The sequence below is a fragment of the Diorhabda sublineata genome, chromosome 11 (assembly GCF_026230105.1).
Source record: "Diorhabda sublineata isolate icDioSubl1.1 chromosome 11, icDioSubl1.1, whole genome shotgun sequence".
NCBI lineage: Eukaryota > Metazoa > Arthropoda > Insecta > Coleoptera > Chrysomelidae > Diorhabda > Diorhabda sublineata.
The window spans coordinates 1,518,248-1,534,817 of record NC_079484.1 but is presented as its reverse complement, the minus strand read 5'-3'; the positions used below and the strand labels follow the sequence as shown (position 1 = coordinate 1,534,817).

The 16,570-nt window shown below is 30.6% G+C and overlaps 3 protein-coding genes across 4 annotated transcripts in view; 1 reads left to right on the top strand and 2 right to left on the bottom strand.

Annotated features, from left to right (window-relative positions):
* Positions 1-133: 133 nt before the first annotated feature.
* On the bottom strand, positions 134-2,284 carry LOC130450447 (testis-expressed protein 10 homolog). Its single transcript, XM_056788823.1, has one exon. The coding sequence runs from the start codon at positions 2,076-2,078 to the stop codon at positions 162-164; it is 1,917 nt and encodes a 638-aa protein (XP_056644801.1). The 5' UTR covers positions 2,079-2,284; the 3' UTR covers positions 134-161.
* LOC130450448 (actin-related protein 8) lies at positions 2,137-8,400 on the top strand. Of its 2 annotated transcripts, XM_056788825.1 has the most exons (5): positions 2,137-2,379; positions 2,454-3,104; positions 3,160-3,478; positions 3,573-3,955; positions 4,017-8,400. In XM_056788825.1, the coding sequence occupies exons 2-5, from the start codon at positions 2,615-2,617 to the stop codon at positions 4,520-4,522; spliced, it is 1,698 nt and encodes a 565-aa protein (XP_056644803.1). In that variant the 5' UTR covers positions 2,137-2,379; positions 2,454-2,614; the 3' UTR covers positions 4,523-8,400. The 2 variants fall into 2 exon arrangements, with proteins under 2 accessions (XP_056644803.1, XP_056644802.1); XM_056788824.1 differs by having other exon boundaries at positions 2,341-3,104.
* A 95-nt stretch (positions 8,401-8,495) lies between these two features.
* Positions 8,496-16,570, bottom strand: part of LOC130450449 (casein kinase I-like) — a 42,333-nt gene continuing 34,258 nt past the window's right edge. Inside the window, exon 8 of the mRNA XM_056788826.1 lies at positions 8,496-15,430. Within this exon, the coding sequence (XP_056644804.1) occupies positions 15,316-15,430 (115 nt within the window). The 3' untranslated portion in view covers positions 8,496-15,315. The remainder of the gene's footprint in view (positions 15,431-16,570) is intronic.

The following is a 16,570-nucleotide window of genomic DNA, read 5'->3' as shown; positions in this document are numbered from 1 at the left end:
CAGATGGAAAATTTCAAAATATATAGCGTTCTGGGTGGATTGATCTTTGAGAAAGCTACTAAGCCAATTGTTGATACCAAATAGTTTATTATTTATGATATATGGAAAGGATATTTAAAAAATGAAACAAATATTGAATTTTAATAATATATTAAAATTTTTTAACAAGAATTTTGTTTACAAATATGTACTTGCTCTTTGATTATATTACAGTCCTGTTCAGGAAGGATATTTACCAAATTTTTTAATAACTCTTTTGCTTCTTCACAAGTTAACTCCTTTATGTAATAAAAAATAAAAACCATTTCTCTTCTTAGTATTTTTTCATCTTTATAACTTTTTTTAGTAATAATAATAGTATTAGAAGATATATTATTCAAAATTCTTCGCATATTCTTCTTTACAGCAGTTAAAAACGTAACGCAGTTCTTTCTAGCTAACTCGAGTAGAATTTCTATTGTAATATCATTAATTTGTGTCTTGCAAAGTGATTCCGTTAAAGATGAAAGCCAATTCTGATACTGCGATGATTTTACCAAATATGAGTTTTCAACTAATTCTGCTAACATTTTGAATAAAACGATTTTATGTTTTTCCTTAATGGTACCATTGTTATAAAAAACTATCAAGTTTTCCAAAATTTGAACAGCACTAACATTAGATTTTTTCCAAACAATGCATTTCTCAACCAAACTAATCTTAATAAAATTAATTAGATCGTCTATACTAGTTAAATTGACATAATTTTTTGTTAACAAACATTTATTTATGTAATCCGCTATACGTTTCAATTCATTCTTCGCAGTATTTCTTATAAACGTTGCATTTAGTATAAAATAAATGTGGCATATTATAATATTTTCCCTAACGCAATTAGAATCTAAATTCGTATTCAAAGACAAAGCGTTCACTTTTACTTTCTTATTATTGTTTAAATTCTCATTTTGAGCATAAGGAAAGTTGATTAACAAGTTATTAAAAAATTTATTTGCTTCTGAAGACATAAAAATAGATTTCAAGTAATCGTGACCGCAATCTTCTAAATATTTCCACAGGAGATATATAGTTTTAACGACACTACTTAAAATAGCAGACGCTTCATTACTAAGACAAGTACTTTCATTTGCTGGTTTTTGTACCTTATTTTGAGGCACAACTTCCATCCAAATTTCATATAAAACCGGAATGAGACTTACAACGTGACTGTCCAAAGTATTTTTATCCATAGCAGTACTTTTATCACTATTACTGTTACGATTACTTAAAATTTTATAAAACGAGTTTTTATAAATTGGAATGTAGTAGTTATTTGAAGCAAAGCAAGTAACATTATCTACTTCCTCGTTAATATCTTTGTTTTTATTCAAAATTAATTCAAGTATCGCTTGTAATCTACTCAAGACTTTAATTCTCCACGAAACACTAGTCATTTTACTGCCTAAATTAACAGTAACCGTACGACTCAAATTATTTTCAACCCTTAATCTAGAAATGAGAGTGAAAAAATCTGGTAATAATTTATCAGATGTTTTAGATATTAAACCGCAATCGTTTATCAAAAAGCAATCTAGGAATTTGAGCGAATCTTCTTGTATGTTATGATTAATATTAGTCATTGCACAACGCATGTTAGTTGAAAAGTAATTGAAGAAAGGTTCTAATTTTTCTCGTGGAGTCGTTTCCAAGATAGTGCTAATAACCTTAGCCGCGTTACTCCTCACTTTTCTTTCCCTGTCTTGCATAAGATTACTTACGTTTAAAATTATTTCTCCTAAATTACCAATTTCTTCCGAATATTGTTTAAGCATCTCCACCAGTTCTTCGCACGCAGAACTCCTGACGTTTTCATTATAATGATTTAATCTGTTACATAAATCCTTTACATCAAGTTTTCTTCTACTCAAAGGAATCTGGCTATTTTTCTCTTTTAATTGTTCTGCAAGTACGATTGGTTTTATTTTAAATGTAGCTTTAGTTTCATTTAAGCCTTTCGGTAAAAAATTTGTTTTGCTTTGTTTTAGTTTCACTTTAGCTTTGTCGGCTTTTAGGTTTTTCTTATGACGATGATTTTTACCCATGCTTTATTTAATTTTCTATTCGCGTGTAAATAATTATAGGTTATGTTATTAAATCTGTACCATTGAGTTAATATTAAAGATAGAAAGAGCGAGATACTTGAACTTGTTCAACAGTTGATAAAGAGAGAAAGAGCATTAGTATACCACTCTACTTTATTCTAATTGGATCTTTAATATTAACTGTGTACATAAACCACCAATCAAAAGCGAGTAAAGAGAGGTAGAAGGTGGTATATCGACACTCTGTTTCTCTTTCAATAATACCGCCCTCTCTATGTAACTTTATGACCTATACTTTTGTGTAAGTAATTATAGGTTATGTTATTTTTTGTATACATCTAACTTAGACCGTCTTCTATTAAAGTTTATTTTTAGTGCGCACGAACAATTAATTTTTGTTAAAACCTAAGTGTATATATAATATCGAAAGTATCTTTTGTAAACCAGAAGATTCAATGTTAGTAAACGTAGTGTATATTGTATACATAACCTAAACTGTTTACTATATAAAGTTGACCGTACAACAGAATCACGGGATGACTTTAGGTGGAACGCCTACAGAAGTACCTGTAGAACAGGTACACGCTAAAAGTATCATAGTTATCCATCCGGGGTCGTTAAATTTAAGAATAGGCAGAGCTTCGGATTTAAATCCGTTAACAACTTTACATGCTATCGCAAGGAGGAGATTACCGAATGGAATTGAATATACAGACAGTTTTTTACCAGAACGAGTTGATTCGACGCAAATACAAGAATTGGAGGAAGCTAGACTAGCAGTATCACATACCTTACAGTCTTGTCTACAATCTGATGGACGAAGAAGGTATGCTACTCCACCGCAACAAATAGCAGCTTTTAATCGTCGTTCCGAACCGGAATTAGTGAGTAACACAGGTGGTGATTGGGTAAAACCGGAAGGTGACCTAGTTATTGGTAATGATATATTGCGATTAGATCCAAAGCAAGAATTCAACATACATTTTCCTTATAAAAGGGGAGAACTAAATGTTCATTCAGGACCAGGTTAGATACGTCGTGGAAGTGTTTGTTAGACAATTTTAGATGAACTATTTTTCAGGGGGTTCAATCACATCTATTATGGCCGATTTAGAAACAATATGGACTTATATACTTGAAGTGAATTTTCAAATTAGTCGAAAGGAGTTAAAACATCACAAAGCTGTTTTAGTGATACCAGACGTTTATAATAGGGTGTATTTAAGGGAATTGATGTATCTTTTGTTATGTAAAATTGGTTTCGGTAGTTGTTTTCTACTACAGGATCACGTGGCAGCTACATTCGGATCCGGGTTAAGTTATGCGTGTGTAATTGATGTTGGGGATCAAAAAACGTCAGTTTCTTGTGTTGAAGATGGGATTTGTCACCAAAATACCAGGTATTTTAAAATTCGAATTACCTAACTTGTATTGTTCAAAAATTCAACATTCAATATACTCGAGCTTACATATTCAAAACTTGTCTATTTTTAGGGTTAGATTGGATTACGGGGGTGGTGATATAACTCAAGTATTTTTTTGGCTTCTTCAAAAATGCGCTTTTCCTTATAAAGACTGTACGGATAAAAATAAATTAGACACAATGTTGTTAAGAAAACTCAAGGAAGATTTTTGTCACGTTAATTTAGATGTATGTGGTTCTCAGGAGAAATCTTTTATCTTAAAACAACCCGATATGCCAGTTTATCATTTCACTATTCAAGTTGGTGATGAATGTATTGTTGCTCCATTGAGTCTCTTTAGTCCTGAATTATTTGCCATCACTGGACCAAAATTCATACATACCCAGAAGATATCAACCGGAGACCCTGAAGATCCACATGATGAAATATATTTGAGGGATATTAGGAAAAAGGGTGAGATCTAAGTTTTCACCAATTATAATTCCTATTTATTGTTATAAATTTTGTTCTACAGGTATGAAGGAAAGTTTGGATACAGCAAATTCCGATATGTTAAATGATACTTTTCTTGATAACCAACAAAATGCTCCTAACGAAGACGATATTGTGGTGGATGCTATGGATCCGATTATGCCAGCATCTATTAAAGAATTTGTAACAAATCCAGGGCAAATATTGAGTCTGGATCAAGCGGTTCTTCAAAGTATTGATAGATGTCCAAACGAAGAAATAAAAAGGAAAATGTACGGGTGCATTTTAGTGGTTGGTGGAGGGATGAAATTTTCAGGTATAGGCACGTGGCTCCAGAATAGAATTTCACTTCAGATTCCTTATTTGTATCGAGCTGAACAACTCGATATTGTAACCAATCCTCGAGATATGGATCCAGCAATGGTTGCATGGAAAGGAGCTTGTATTATGTCCTGTTTGGAAACTGCTCACGAACTTTGGATCCAGGCTGAGGAATGGGAAAAATTTGGTGTAAGAATCTTAAGAGAGAGGGCCCCGTTTACATGGTAGACTATCGATATTCTATTTCCAAATATAGATTGAGAAATGTAGTAGAGAATTTAAACTAATAAGTCGATAATCATTTTTTATTTGTATAATTAACATACATAGTGCAAATCAAATTCCAATTATTTCATATTTTTGATACACTGAGAGTAAATGTTGGAAACAAAACCATTTTTATGAATATTCAACAAAATTATTTTGAAAAATACGTGGAACAATATAAAAGCTGTTTGAATTAATTAGCCGCAAATTTTTTTAAATCTTATAAAATAAAGCACTATTTTGAGGTTGTTTTTTTTTTATTATTTAAATATATACACAACATTAAGATCAGGAAATTTTCATATATACAAAATTGGTTATTTTTCTTTTAATATTAAAAATAATTACACTATTTTTACAACCGAACGGTGACAGGCTGCAGATTTTTATATATTACAACAAATGCCAAGGTCCTAAGTCTGCAGTTTTGCTTCTTCATTTCGGTGTTCACTTCATTATTTTTCTATTATTACCTCGATCTAAATATTTTCTCTTTTAGAATCTTTCCAAAGCACCCATCCCAATGCAATGAAGATTTTTCATGGATGTATATGAACGTCAATGCCAAGGAATTATCCATCAACTTTAAATTGTATTTTAATTTGATTATGTTCCACGATGCTTTTCCAAGAGTCGGTAACTTGGTAGATAGATCATAGACTTTAAATAGTTAACGGAAAGTTTGACTGAGGAGAAAATAAACACACGAATGAAGTGACTACTTCTGTATCAGAAGAAATAAAAAAAAAACTGCAACAAAAAACGAAATAATTTATTCACAAGGCCTTTCGGAGAGCCGGTGATTCAGTAGATACATCCTAGGCTCTAGATTGGTCATGGAAAGTACTATTGAAGAAAAATTGAAATCAACAATGAAGTAAATACTGTCAGCTTCCAAAGAAATGGCAAAAATTTTAACAAAAAATGAAATTACTGATTTATAAGGCCTACCAGATACCTGGGGCCTCAGTAGATAGATCCTAGGCTACGGATTGGTCATTCAAAATACGATTAAAGAGATATTAGACTCAACAATGAAGTAAATACTTTCAGCTTCCCAAAAAATGGCACAAATTTTAATAAAAAATGAAATTACTGATTTATAAGGCCTACCAGAGACCTGGGGCCTCAGTAGATAGATCCTAGGCTCGGGATTAGTAATGGAAAGTATGATTAAAGAGAAAATAAGTACAAGAATGCTGAAGAAAGTAAAATACCAGGTGAAATTGGCATTTGCTGTTTTATATATGTATTATGTGAATCTATAGATTTCCAAATAAACTGTTTCTCGGGTAATAATTGTTAATAGTTAACAATAAATTTTTCTTAAGCAACATTCCAAGATATTTATAATTGTTTTTATAGACTAAAATATGTTTCAGTTTTTTACTTTATCGAAACGTGGGTTTGTTGTAAATTGGGAACAAATATATCAGTCTGTATGTCTTGCAACCTGAGATAAATGCTCGACATTTTTGTTAACCAATACAGTCAGATAGATCTAATCCTGGTTCATAATTTTTTTACTAAAAACGACATTATGATCACATCTTAGGTAAATCTGTGAAAATAAAAATAATTACCCAGGTGAGTAACCAGGATAAAAAAATTATTTTAAACAGTAGTTCAAATGTCCCATGTGATTTGGTTAGGTTAGGTTAGTCCCATGTGATTTGGTGTTTTGTAATTATGAATATCATTTAAAAATGAACTTGTAGGGTATCATCCAGTTAACAAACTGTCGAAGAATCTTTAAAATAAAAATAAAACAGCAAACTGAGTCCACGTTTTATCACTTGAATATCTTATTGCCTTTTTCATGGAAATATTTTTCATCTGCATGGAACTTAATGTAAATTCTGTTTTTATACAAACTAATGATAACTAACATATTTTGTAGTAAAGTACCACATCTGATTTTGGATAAAAAACTACATTCTACCAATTTCTTTCCAATTGGGATGTCTCTTTTATTGATACTTTAATTTTACAATAATAAAAAAATCAAATCCATCAATATGATATAAGAAACAACAAGATGGATAAATATTGTTGGAAGATGGATTTCGAAACCTCCATGTCAAGGATTTGGGTCTTACAAGTTGTTGGAAGATGGATTTTGAAGCCTCAGTGTCATAGAGAAGCTCAAAAACTAGGATTTGGGGCTTACAAGTTGTTGTAAGATGGATTTTGAAGTCTCAGTGTCATAGAGACGCTCAAAAACTAGGATTTGGGTCTTACATGTTGTTGTAAGATGGATTTTGAAACCTCTATGTCATAGAGACGCTCAAAAACTGGGATTTGGGGCTTACACGTGGTTGAAAGATGGATTTTGAAGCCTCAGTGTCATAAAGAAGCTCAAAAACTAGGATTTGGGGCCTACACGTTGTTGTAAGATGGATTTCGAAACCTCTATGTCATAGAGAAGCTCAAAAACTGGATTTTGGAACTTATACGTTATTGGAAGATAGAATTCGAAACCTCTATGACATAGAGAAGCTCAAAAACTGGGATTTGGGGCTTACACGTTGTTGTAAGATGGATTTCGAAACCTCTATGACATAGAGAAGCTCAAAAACTGGGATAAGAAACAACAAGATGGATAAATATTGTTGGAAGATGGATTTTGAAACCTCCATGTCAAGGATTTGGGTCTTACAAGTTGTTGTAAGATGGATTTTGAAGTCTCAGTGTCATAGAGAAGCTCAAAAACTAGGATTTGGGGCCTACACGTTGTTGTAAGATGGATTTCGAAACCTCTATGACATAGAGAAGCTCAAAAACTGGGATTTGGGGCCTACACGTTGTTGTAAGATGGATTTCGAAACCTCTATGTCATAGAGACGCTCAAAAACTAGGATTTGGGGCCTACACGTTGTTGTAAGATGGATTTCGAAACCTCTATGACATAGAGAAGCTCAAAAACTGGGATTTGGGGCTTACACGTTGTTGTAAGATGGATTTCGAAACCTCTATGACATAGAGAAGCTCAAAAACTGGATTTTGGAACTTATACGTTATTGGAAGATAGAATTCGAAACCTCCTTGTCATAGAGAAGCTCAAAAACTAGGATTTGGGGCTTACACGTTATTGTAAGATGGATTTTGAAATCTCCATGTCATAGAGAAGGTCAAAAACTGGGAGCTCGGTGTTGATGAGTCACGTCAGCCTGTTAAATATGTCTTGCACCTACTCCTCTAGGTGGGATCATGTCGAACAGCTCGGGAGAGCATCTTCTGCGGTAGTATAGATGAAACAAAATCAGGTCAGTGACCTTTTTTCTATGATTTAAGGTTCTAGTCAACTCTGGATCGCCTATAAGTCGAAATACTTCCTTCTGTATCGAATCTAGCATCCTCAGAGGATAGAAGGTGTTGTGGAGTATCCGACAAGCATTTAAGGTGATATTTTATACCAGACAAGACCTAATCCTGAACTACAGGATTTGTGAAAACAACCAGCTTGGGTTTTTGCTGCATTAAACTCAATCAGATTGTGGTGGTGATCTGTTTCTGCCTATTGCCTTAAACATGGACGTTGGTATATTCGGTTAAGCTTCGGAATTGATTTATTTTGATATTAAAGTGATATATAAACACTTGACACATTCTGTAAAGCCTTGATAGCCAAAATGGCATTAAATATCATAATTGTTCAAATAAATCTAGTCCGAAAAATATAACACGCAGTTTTTAGTAATAATTTCCAAAATACATACACGCTAAGTGCTATAACATAAACTTTGTTCTCAGACACCCCTAGAAGTGTATCGGTAGCTAGGGAAGTGGAGATACAAAGTTGGTTATGGCATTAACGTGTTACTGAGAAATTTCCTCAACTCCTTCGAAAAGGTCAATTGAACTACTCCATGGTGCGGATAGGAATAAAACGAGAACGAATCAATAATAAAAAAAAAAAATAAAGATAAGAAGATTCCATGTATTATTATGTATTACGTAATTATTTAATTTATTTAATTACAAACGTATTTAATAATGCAACCTTAAAAAAATGTTTTTTTATACATAATCACATTACAACAGATTTTTTTTAATGATTTAATAATTAAAACAAGTGTTTTCCTTACAATATAATTAACGATAATTTTTTATTTCTCTCCAACATTTTAATTAATCAAATTAAAGGACTTTCGGTACAAAATGGAGGAAGTACACTGCACGAATAACCGAAAAATCAACAATTATTTTTTTTTTTTGAAGAGTGTATATTAAATAACGGGTAATTAACACACTCATTCATCAATATATCTACAGTTTTGATTAGTGATAAATAAAAATATGTTATAAATGCAAAATATACCGAGGAATGAACAATGTAAAATAATATTTCTCAAATATCCTTCAAATAAAATGATTTTTCACATATATATTGCTATAATTGAACTTTTCGATACACAAAATTTGGTTTACGATAAATGAAATTAAACCAACAAATCAAATCCTAGTTTTTATCCATGTTAACATCAAAATCTTTCCAAAAACATCAATTTTCCTTTCATATAATTCGTTTAGACAAGTAGATCAGCAGTTGGAATACGAAGAAGACAAATCGATGAAAGGAAACAAACCTTTGGGGCCCCAGGATGACTATCAAGATCGAAAGAGTTCCTATTGACAAAAATGTCACAAAAACGATACAAAAAGACCAAAACTGATACTATATTGGAAGAAATAGTAGGCCTAAGACAACGAAGGGGAACTAGGACCTGGATAAATTGAAGAAATGCAGTAACCACAGAGACTTTACCAAAATTGATACCCTAAAATAGGTGGAAAGGGATATTCTAAGGGTTGAAACAGATAACATATATTCACATTGTTGCTGGAATCTTAACGGTTAGTACCCGAATAGTGCAGGAAATTGAATCCGGTGAAAATAGAAGAATCTGTAACGAAAAATCAAATTGTTTTAAATACAGTCATGAAAAACTAAGTAAACATGTCATTAAATGAAGCATTTATACTAAAATCATCGAAGGGGCAAGACTTGAGTTCCAGAAGTCCTTCGGAAGCATGAAAATTAAGGAAAGGAAGATATAGGGGAAGGAATTAAGAGTTTATTGATTAGATACATGGCTAGAAGAACAAGTTGAAGCTCAATGGGGAACAGGATCAGATAAGAAACGGTAGAGGGAAAACTTGGAATCAAATTAGTAGAAATATTGGAAAGAAGAGGTTTATAATGATGTATATATAAGGAATGTTAGAGCTACTATGGACTCTAACATTGTACAATTGAGTCAGAGTAAAAATATTAACATTTTACCAACAATTAGTGGAAACTAAATTTTCCTTTTAGATTAATTAGCTATGAAAAGCTATCAGAAGTGAATTTAATTATTAGATACTGTTTATATCTAGTATAATGTTTTTTTTATTCTTTGATTAATTAGATTTGGAGAATATTTGAGAAGTTTTGATTCTTCTTTAAACAGATACCTAATTTTAATTGTTTCGATACAAAATTTGGTAAACACTATCTACCTATCTACCACGGCATTACAAAAATTTTTTTTTGCACGATCGAAACAAATTTTTATTTTAATTTTATTTTTTTATTTCTATTTTACAACAAAATACACAAAGTCAGTCTAGATATGTACAAATAGTTCGACCACTTAATTTTCATGAAAAACGAGATGTTCAAAATTCGAAACTCTGTAGTTTTCTGAATACCTCGTTGTAATTTAATAAAATAGTCTTGTTTTTATTATTTTATGAACCGCCGTATTTTCGTTTTGCTACATGAACATAATAATAAATTTTTTGGGAGGTGTCGACAAGGGACGATCATTTTTGAAACCAAAAAAGGAAAGTCGTAGATCTACAACTTTTGTATTCACTCTTCTATAACATAACCTCAAAATTTTTATGAAATATTCAAATAATGTAGTTTTTTGGTTTTTTATAATTTTTTTTGATAAAATTTGGTAAAAACTTACCATTTTATGTCATATACATATTAATAATCTTTATTTTGACTTAATTTCGAAAAAGCACTCTAATTTTCAATCGAAAATACTCCTGATTCTACCGTCAAAATATTATCTTTTTTGAAAAAGTTTTTTGTTCGTTGAAATCTCAACTTTCTGATGGTGTAAAAGAATATTACAATTTTCAAGGTAAATTTTCTGTGAAAAGGCAAAAAAATCATGGTATAAACGTTTCAGACTATTCTAGATCATTTGGAATATTTTGTAACATTATAAAGCGTTTCAGAGACCTAATTTACCAATTTGGAACACTACAGATACTTCTAGACCGCTTTATAAACTGTATTCTTCGATTTATATCGTTCTAGAACATTTAAAATTCAATCTAGATCGTTTTAGAACGTATAAAATCCTTCTACGTCTCTCGAAATTGTTCCTTAGTATTCTAGATCGTTTTATAAACGTTTCAGACGATTCTGGATCGTTTTGGAATATTTTGTATCATTATAAAGCGTTTTAGATACATAATTTATCAATCTGAGATATTATAGATTGTTCTAGAACATTATAGATACTTCTAGATCGTTTTATGAACTGTATACGTCGATTTATATCGTTCTAGAACATTTAAAATTCAATCTAGATCGTTTTAGAACGTATAAAATCCTTCTACGTCTCTCGAAATTGTTCCTTAGTATTCTAGATCGTTTTATAAACGTTTCAGACGATTCTGGATCGTTTTGGAATATTTTGTATCATTATAAAGCGTTATAGATACATAATTTATCAATCTGAGATATTATAGATTGTTCTAGAACATTATAGATACTTCTAGATCGTTTTATGAACTGTATACGTCGATTTATATCGTTCTAGAACATTTAAAATTCAATCTAGATCGTTTAAGAACGTATAAAATCCTTCTACGTCTCTCGAAATTGTTCCTTAGTATTCTAGATCGTTTTATAAACGTTTCAGACGATTCTGGATCGTTTTGGAATATTTTGTATCATTATAAAGCGTTTTAGATACATAATTTATCAATCTGAGATATTATAGATTGTTCTAGAACATTATAGATACTTCTAGATCGTTTTATGAACTGTATACGTCGATTTATATCGTTCTAGAACATTTAAAATTCAATCTAGATCGTTTAAGAACGTATAAAATCCTTCTACGTCTCTCGAAATTGTTCCTTAGTATTCTAGATCGTTTTATAAACGTTTCAGACGATTCTGGATCGTTTTGGAATATTTTGTATCATTATAAAGCGTTTTAGATACATAATTTATCAATCTGAGATATTATAGATTGTTCTAGAACATTATAGATACTTCTAGATCGTTTTATGAACTGTATACGTCGATTTATATCGTTCTAGAACATTTAAAATTCAATCTAGATCGTTTTAGAACGTATAAAATCCTTCTACGTCTCTCGAAATTGTTCCTTAGTATTCTAGATCGTTTTATAAACGTTTCAGACGATTCTGGATCGTTTTGGAATATTTTGTATCATTATAAAGCGTTTTAGATACATAATTTATCAATCTGAGATATTATAGATTGTTCTAGAACATTATAGATACTTCTAGATCGTTTTATGAACTGTATACGTCGATTTATATCGTTCTAGAACATTTAAAATTCAATCTAGATCGTTTTAGAACGTATAAAATCCTTCTACGTCTCTCGAAATTGTTCCTTAGTATTCTAGATCGTTTTATAAACGTTTCAGACGATTCTGGATCGTTTTGGAATATTTTGTATCATTATAAAGCGTTATAGATACATAATTTATCAATCTGAGATATTATAGATTGTTCTAGAACATTATAGATACTTCTAGATCGTTTTATGAACTGTATACGTCGATTTATATCGTTCTAGAACATTTAAAATTCAATCTAGATCGTTTAAGAACGTATAAAATCCTTCTACGTCTCTCGAAATTGTTCCTTAGTATTCTAGATCGTTTTATAAACGTTTCAGACGATTCTGGATCGTTTTGGAATATTTTGTATCATTATAAAGCGTTATAGATACATAATTTATCAATCTGAGATATTATAGATTGTTCTAGAACATTATAGATACTTCTAGATCGTTTTATGAACTGTATACGTCGATTTATATCGTTCTAGAACATTTAAAATTCAATCTAGATCGTTTAAGAACGTATAAAATCCTTCTACGTCTCTCGAAATTGTTCCTTAGTATTCTAGATCGTTTTATAAACGTTTCAGACGATTCTGGATCGTTTTGGAATATTTTGTATCATTATAAAGCGTTATAGATACATAATTTATCAATCTGAGATATTATAGATTGTTCTAGAACATTATAGATACTTCTAGATCGTTTTATGAACTGTATACGTCGATTTATATCGTTCTAGAACATTTAAAATTCAATCTAGATCGTTTAAGAACGTATAAAATCCTTCTACGTCTCTCGAAATTGTTCCTTAGTATTCTAGATCGTTTTATAAACGTTTCAGACGATTCTGGATCGTTTTGGAATATTTTGTATCATTATAAAGCGTTTTAGATACATAATTTATCAATCTGAGATATTATAGATTGTTCTAGAACATTATAGATACTTCTAGATCGTTTTATGAACTAAAGTCGATTTATGTCGTTCTATTATTCTAAACAAATAAATTATAGTGTATTTGGGACACGAAAATGTAAGTTTTAACCAAATTTCATGCAAATGAAATGTTTTTTTATAAAAGATAGAAATAAAGCTCTTGGTTTGATTCAATTTTTCACATAAATTTTGAGGTTATGTGAAAAAATAGTGAATACAATAGTTTTAGATATTTTTATTACCTACAACTCTGGTATTTAATTTTTTATTTTAGAATGGGTATCATCTATTATTTTTTTTTAACTTTTTATCATTTTCAAAAGCTTCTATCCTGGTCTCTAGTATACTAAAAAGTTTATTTTTCTAAATATATGCCAATAGATTTTTTCTGTGGCTGTAATTGGTAGATTTTATTGTATTAGCCTAGAAAGTTTCCAATAAAGTGGGAGAATATACAAAAAAAATGAACAAAAAGAAAAAAACGTTTCTTCAAACAACATTTATGAAATAACGAAATTCGAAAAACTAAAATATGAGATTATTTTCAATACTAATCTAAATATATATTTTGATAATATGTAGCAAAATGGAAAAGGCATTTAAAAAAAAAAAAACCCACCCAACATATATATACAGCGACTTCTGTACCTTTAATTTTTTTTATACATCGTTGCCCCATTCAGAAATCACCCTAATTATTAAAAACGTTTACATACACTTAATTTCTTAACACCAATTGCACACCCTTGCTTGTTTCCTTTCTATATGAGCGAAATTAATCAAAACAAAAAAAAAAAAACTAACGGAAAGTAACTGAATCAAATTTTTGACTATTTCATATGTAGAAAGAAGAATTTCCAAATAAAAAATCAAAAGTTGGTATAACACTTATCAAATTCAAAGAAAATCGGGCGACGACACCATCCATCAACTTAATATACTTTATAGGGTGGCCCAAAAGTATTTATTGACGGTTTCAGACTTTCCGGAAACAACAACAAGCGTATCAGGAACTAGGTATCCTGAAGATGTTATAATAAAGGCTGATGCAACAGTTGAACCTTCAGCCTTTTTTCTTTAAGAGTACCTTGACTGCAAATTCAATGTCGGTTGCACCTAAACTAGGTGTCATGACCATTAGTTCTTTTAGGGTACTCAACCCATCAGTACATGAATAAGGAATCACTGGAAGAGGCATCGAGTGGCCTTAATTGCCAAAAAATTGCTTGTATTTGAGTTTTTTTATTCCATTTTGAATCATGTGGTCAACTCACAGAAAGTTGACAGACGAACATGGGATGAAGGGTAGCGTATCAGGAACTTCACCTTCGGGTATACCACCCTCTTCTTGAGGGCTATCCTGACTGCACAAATTACATTTTTGTGACATACTGGACATCTGGAATATCTGACGGTTGAAGAATTGAATGTTTTCAAAGACATTTGCTCTACTTTGAGTTTTGTGGGTATTGGGGGTAAGTTGTAGCATTGCATCAACGTTGATGGTGGACATTTTGAGTACTTTATGGATTTTAGATGTAATTAAACTTATAATAAAATTATTTTCATACAAATTATCTTTTTCAAGTCATATTACATGTTAAAGGTTATCATATTATAGTAAATTTACTTTTTTACAAAAGTTAGGTTAGGTTTTATTATTTATTTTGTACTTTTGGTCTATTTGGATTGTTATCTGTATAGTTTTATCATTCAACAAATTGTTTTTGATTCAGTTACTTTTTCGCATATTCTTGAAGCAATATTAATAAATTTTAATAATCGTATCAGTAACGAGATATCGATTACAGAATTTTACATTAGTTTTCGTTATTCTTGGTGTTGATTGAGGAAGTCAACTTCAAGAATGTAGAAAAAAAAAACAGCTCAGAAAGATTTGGAAAACTTAACAAAATCACATTTAATATAAACACTGTTCTTATCACGTGTTCCCTCTCAGTCGGCGAAAAATTTTTGGGATACAGATTTTCGATCGGGTTTCGTTTAAATATAACCGAAATACGAATTATGGTTTTTTTCAATTCGAAGGTATTCGAAATAGGGGTGTATTGTAAATCTGTATACCAAAATATTCTCGAACGTTGCTATGTCAATTTTACCGACAGAAATAATGAGCTATCTAAAAAAATTTATGTATATATATAAAAACGTCACTAATGAAAAAACTTGATTAAGGTCCATCTCACTTTTTGAGTCTAGGAGCTGCTGGAGGGTCTTTGGAAGCGCTACCCCTCCTAGGAAGTTGTCCCTGTTGCACCACCTGGCCGCTTGGGGGCACCATTGCCACTCCGGAGGCGCTTCCAGAACAAACAAAAAATAACACATAGGTTTCATTGTATATAAATGTTTAAAAGACATACAATCGATACAATTAACATTTTTTTCAAAAATTTTACTCGATAATCATCAATTTATCTTTCGTTATCTATAGTTCTATGATTTTAAGTTTCGTTAGTATGTATCGGATCATAAAATTGGTCCTAGTCGTTATTTTCTACCAATTTTATGAAGTATATTTAATTTTTCATGATAAATCTGTCAATAATTTCGTGATTTTTAAAAATAATTACATACTAAAACTCTATTATCTGTCTGACATCTTATTCTATATCGTTTAGGGGACATTTTATAGTAAAATCATCGATTTTAGAAATTCTATATTGATCTAATCAATTTTAGAACATTTTATAATGTTCTTATTAATTTTACGACGTTCTGTAGTCTCCTTTTTAATTTGAGACACATTATATAATTTTTTTTAAAAAGTTTAGAACATTTTTTTAGATTTTTTGTCAATTTTTATGAATCTAAAAATATTCAATAGTGTTCTTATGAATTTTTAAAACATCCTATACTGTTTTTATTAATTTGAGGATAATCTGTAGCATCCTTATCAATTCGAGGACATTCTATAGCACTTTTTATCTATATAAGAACATTCTTATGAATCTAAGAACATTCTATGGCTTACTTATCAATTGAAGAACATTTTGATGTATCTAAGAACATTTTATGAATCACTAATGAATTGAAGAACATTTTTAAGAATCTAAGAACATTCTATAGTGTTCTTATCAATTTGGGGACGTTATATAGTGTTCTTACCAATTCGAGAACATTCTATAGCACTTTTCATCAGTCTCAGAACATTCTACAGCTTTTGTGGAGACGTTGTATAATGTTCTTATCAATTTAGGGACGTTGAAAATCGTTCTTATCAATTTTAGAACATTATATAGTGTTCTTGTTAATTTGAGAACATTCTACAACACTTTTTATCAATCTAAGAACATTCTATAGCTTTTTTGGGGACGTTGTATAATGTTCTTATTAATTATAGAACATTCTATTGTGTTCTTATCAATTTAGGGACTTTGTATAGTGGTCTTATCAATCGTTAGACATTCTTATCAATTTTAGAACGTCATATAGTGTTC

What these genes read in the sequence shown, in the direction of transcription:
- LOC130450448 (XM_056788825.1), top strand. Translation starts at nt 2,615, where the DNA reads ATGACTTTAGGTGGAACGCCTACAGAAGTACCTGTAGAACAGGTACAC. An exon ending in ATTTGTCACCAAAATACCAG is followed by an intron (nt 3,479 to 3,572) that starts GTATTTTAAAAT and finishes GTCTATTTTTAG; the next exon opens with GGTTAGATTGGATTACGGGG. An exon ending in GAGGGATATTAGGAAAAAGG is followed by an intron (nt 3,956 to 4,016) that starts GTGAGATCTAAG and finishes TTTGTTCTACAG; the next exon opens with GTATGAAGGAAAGTTTGGAT.
- LOC130450447 (XM_056788823.1), bottom strand. Translation starts at nt 2,078, where the DNA reads ATGGGTAAAAATCATCGTCATAAGAAAAACCTAAAAGCCGACAAAGCT.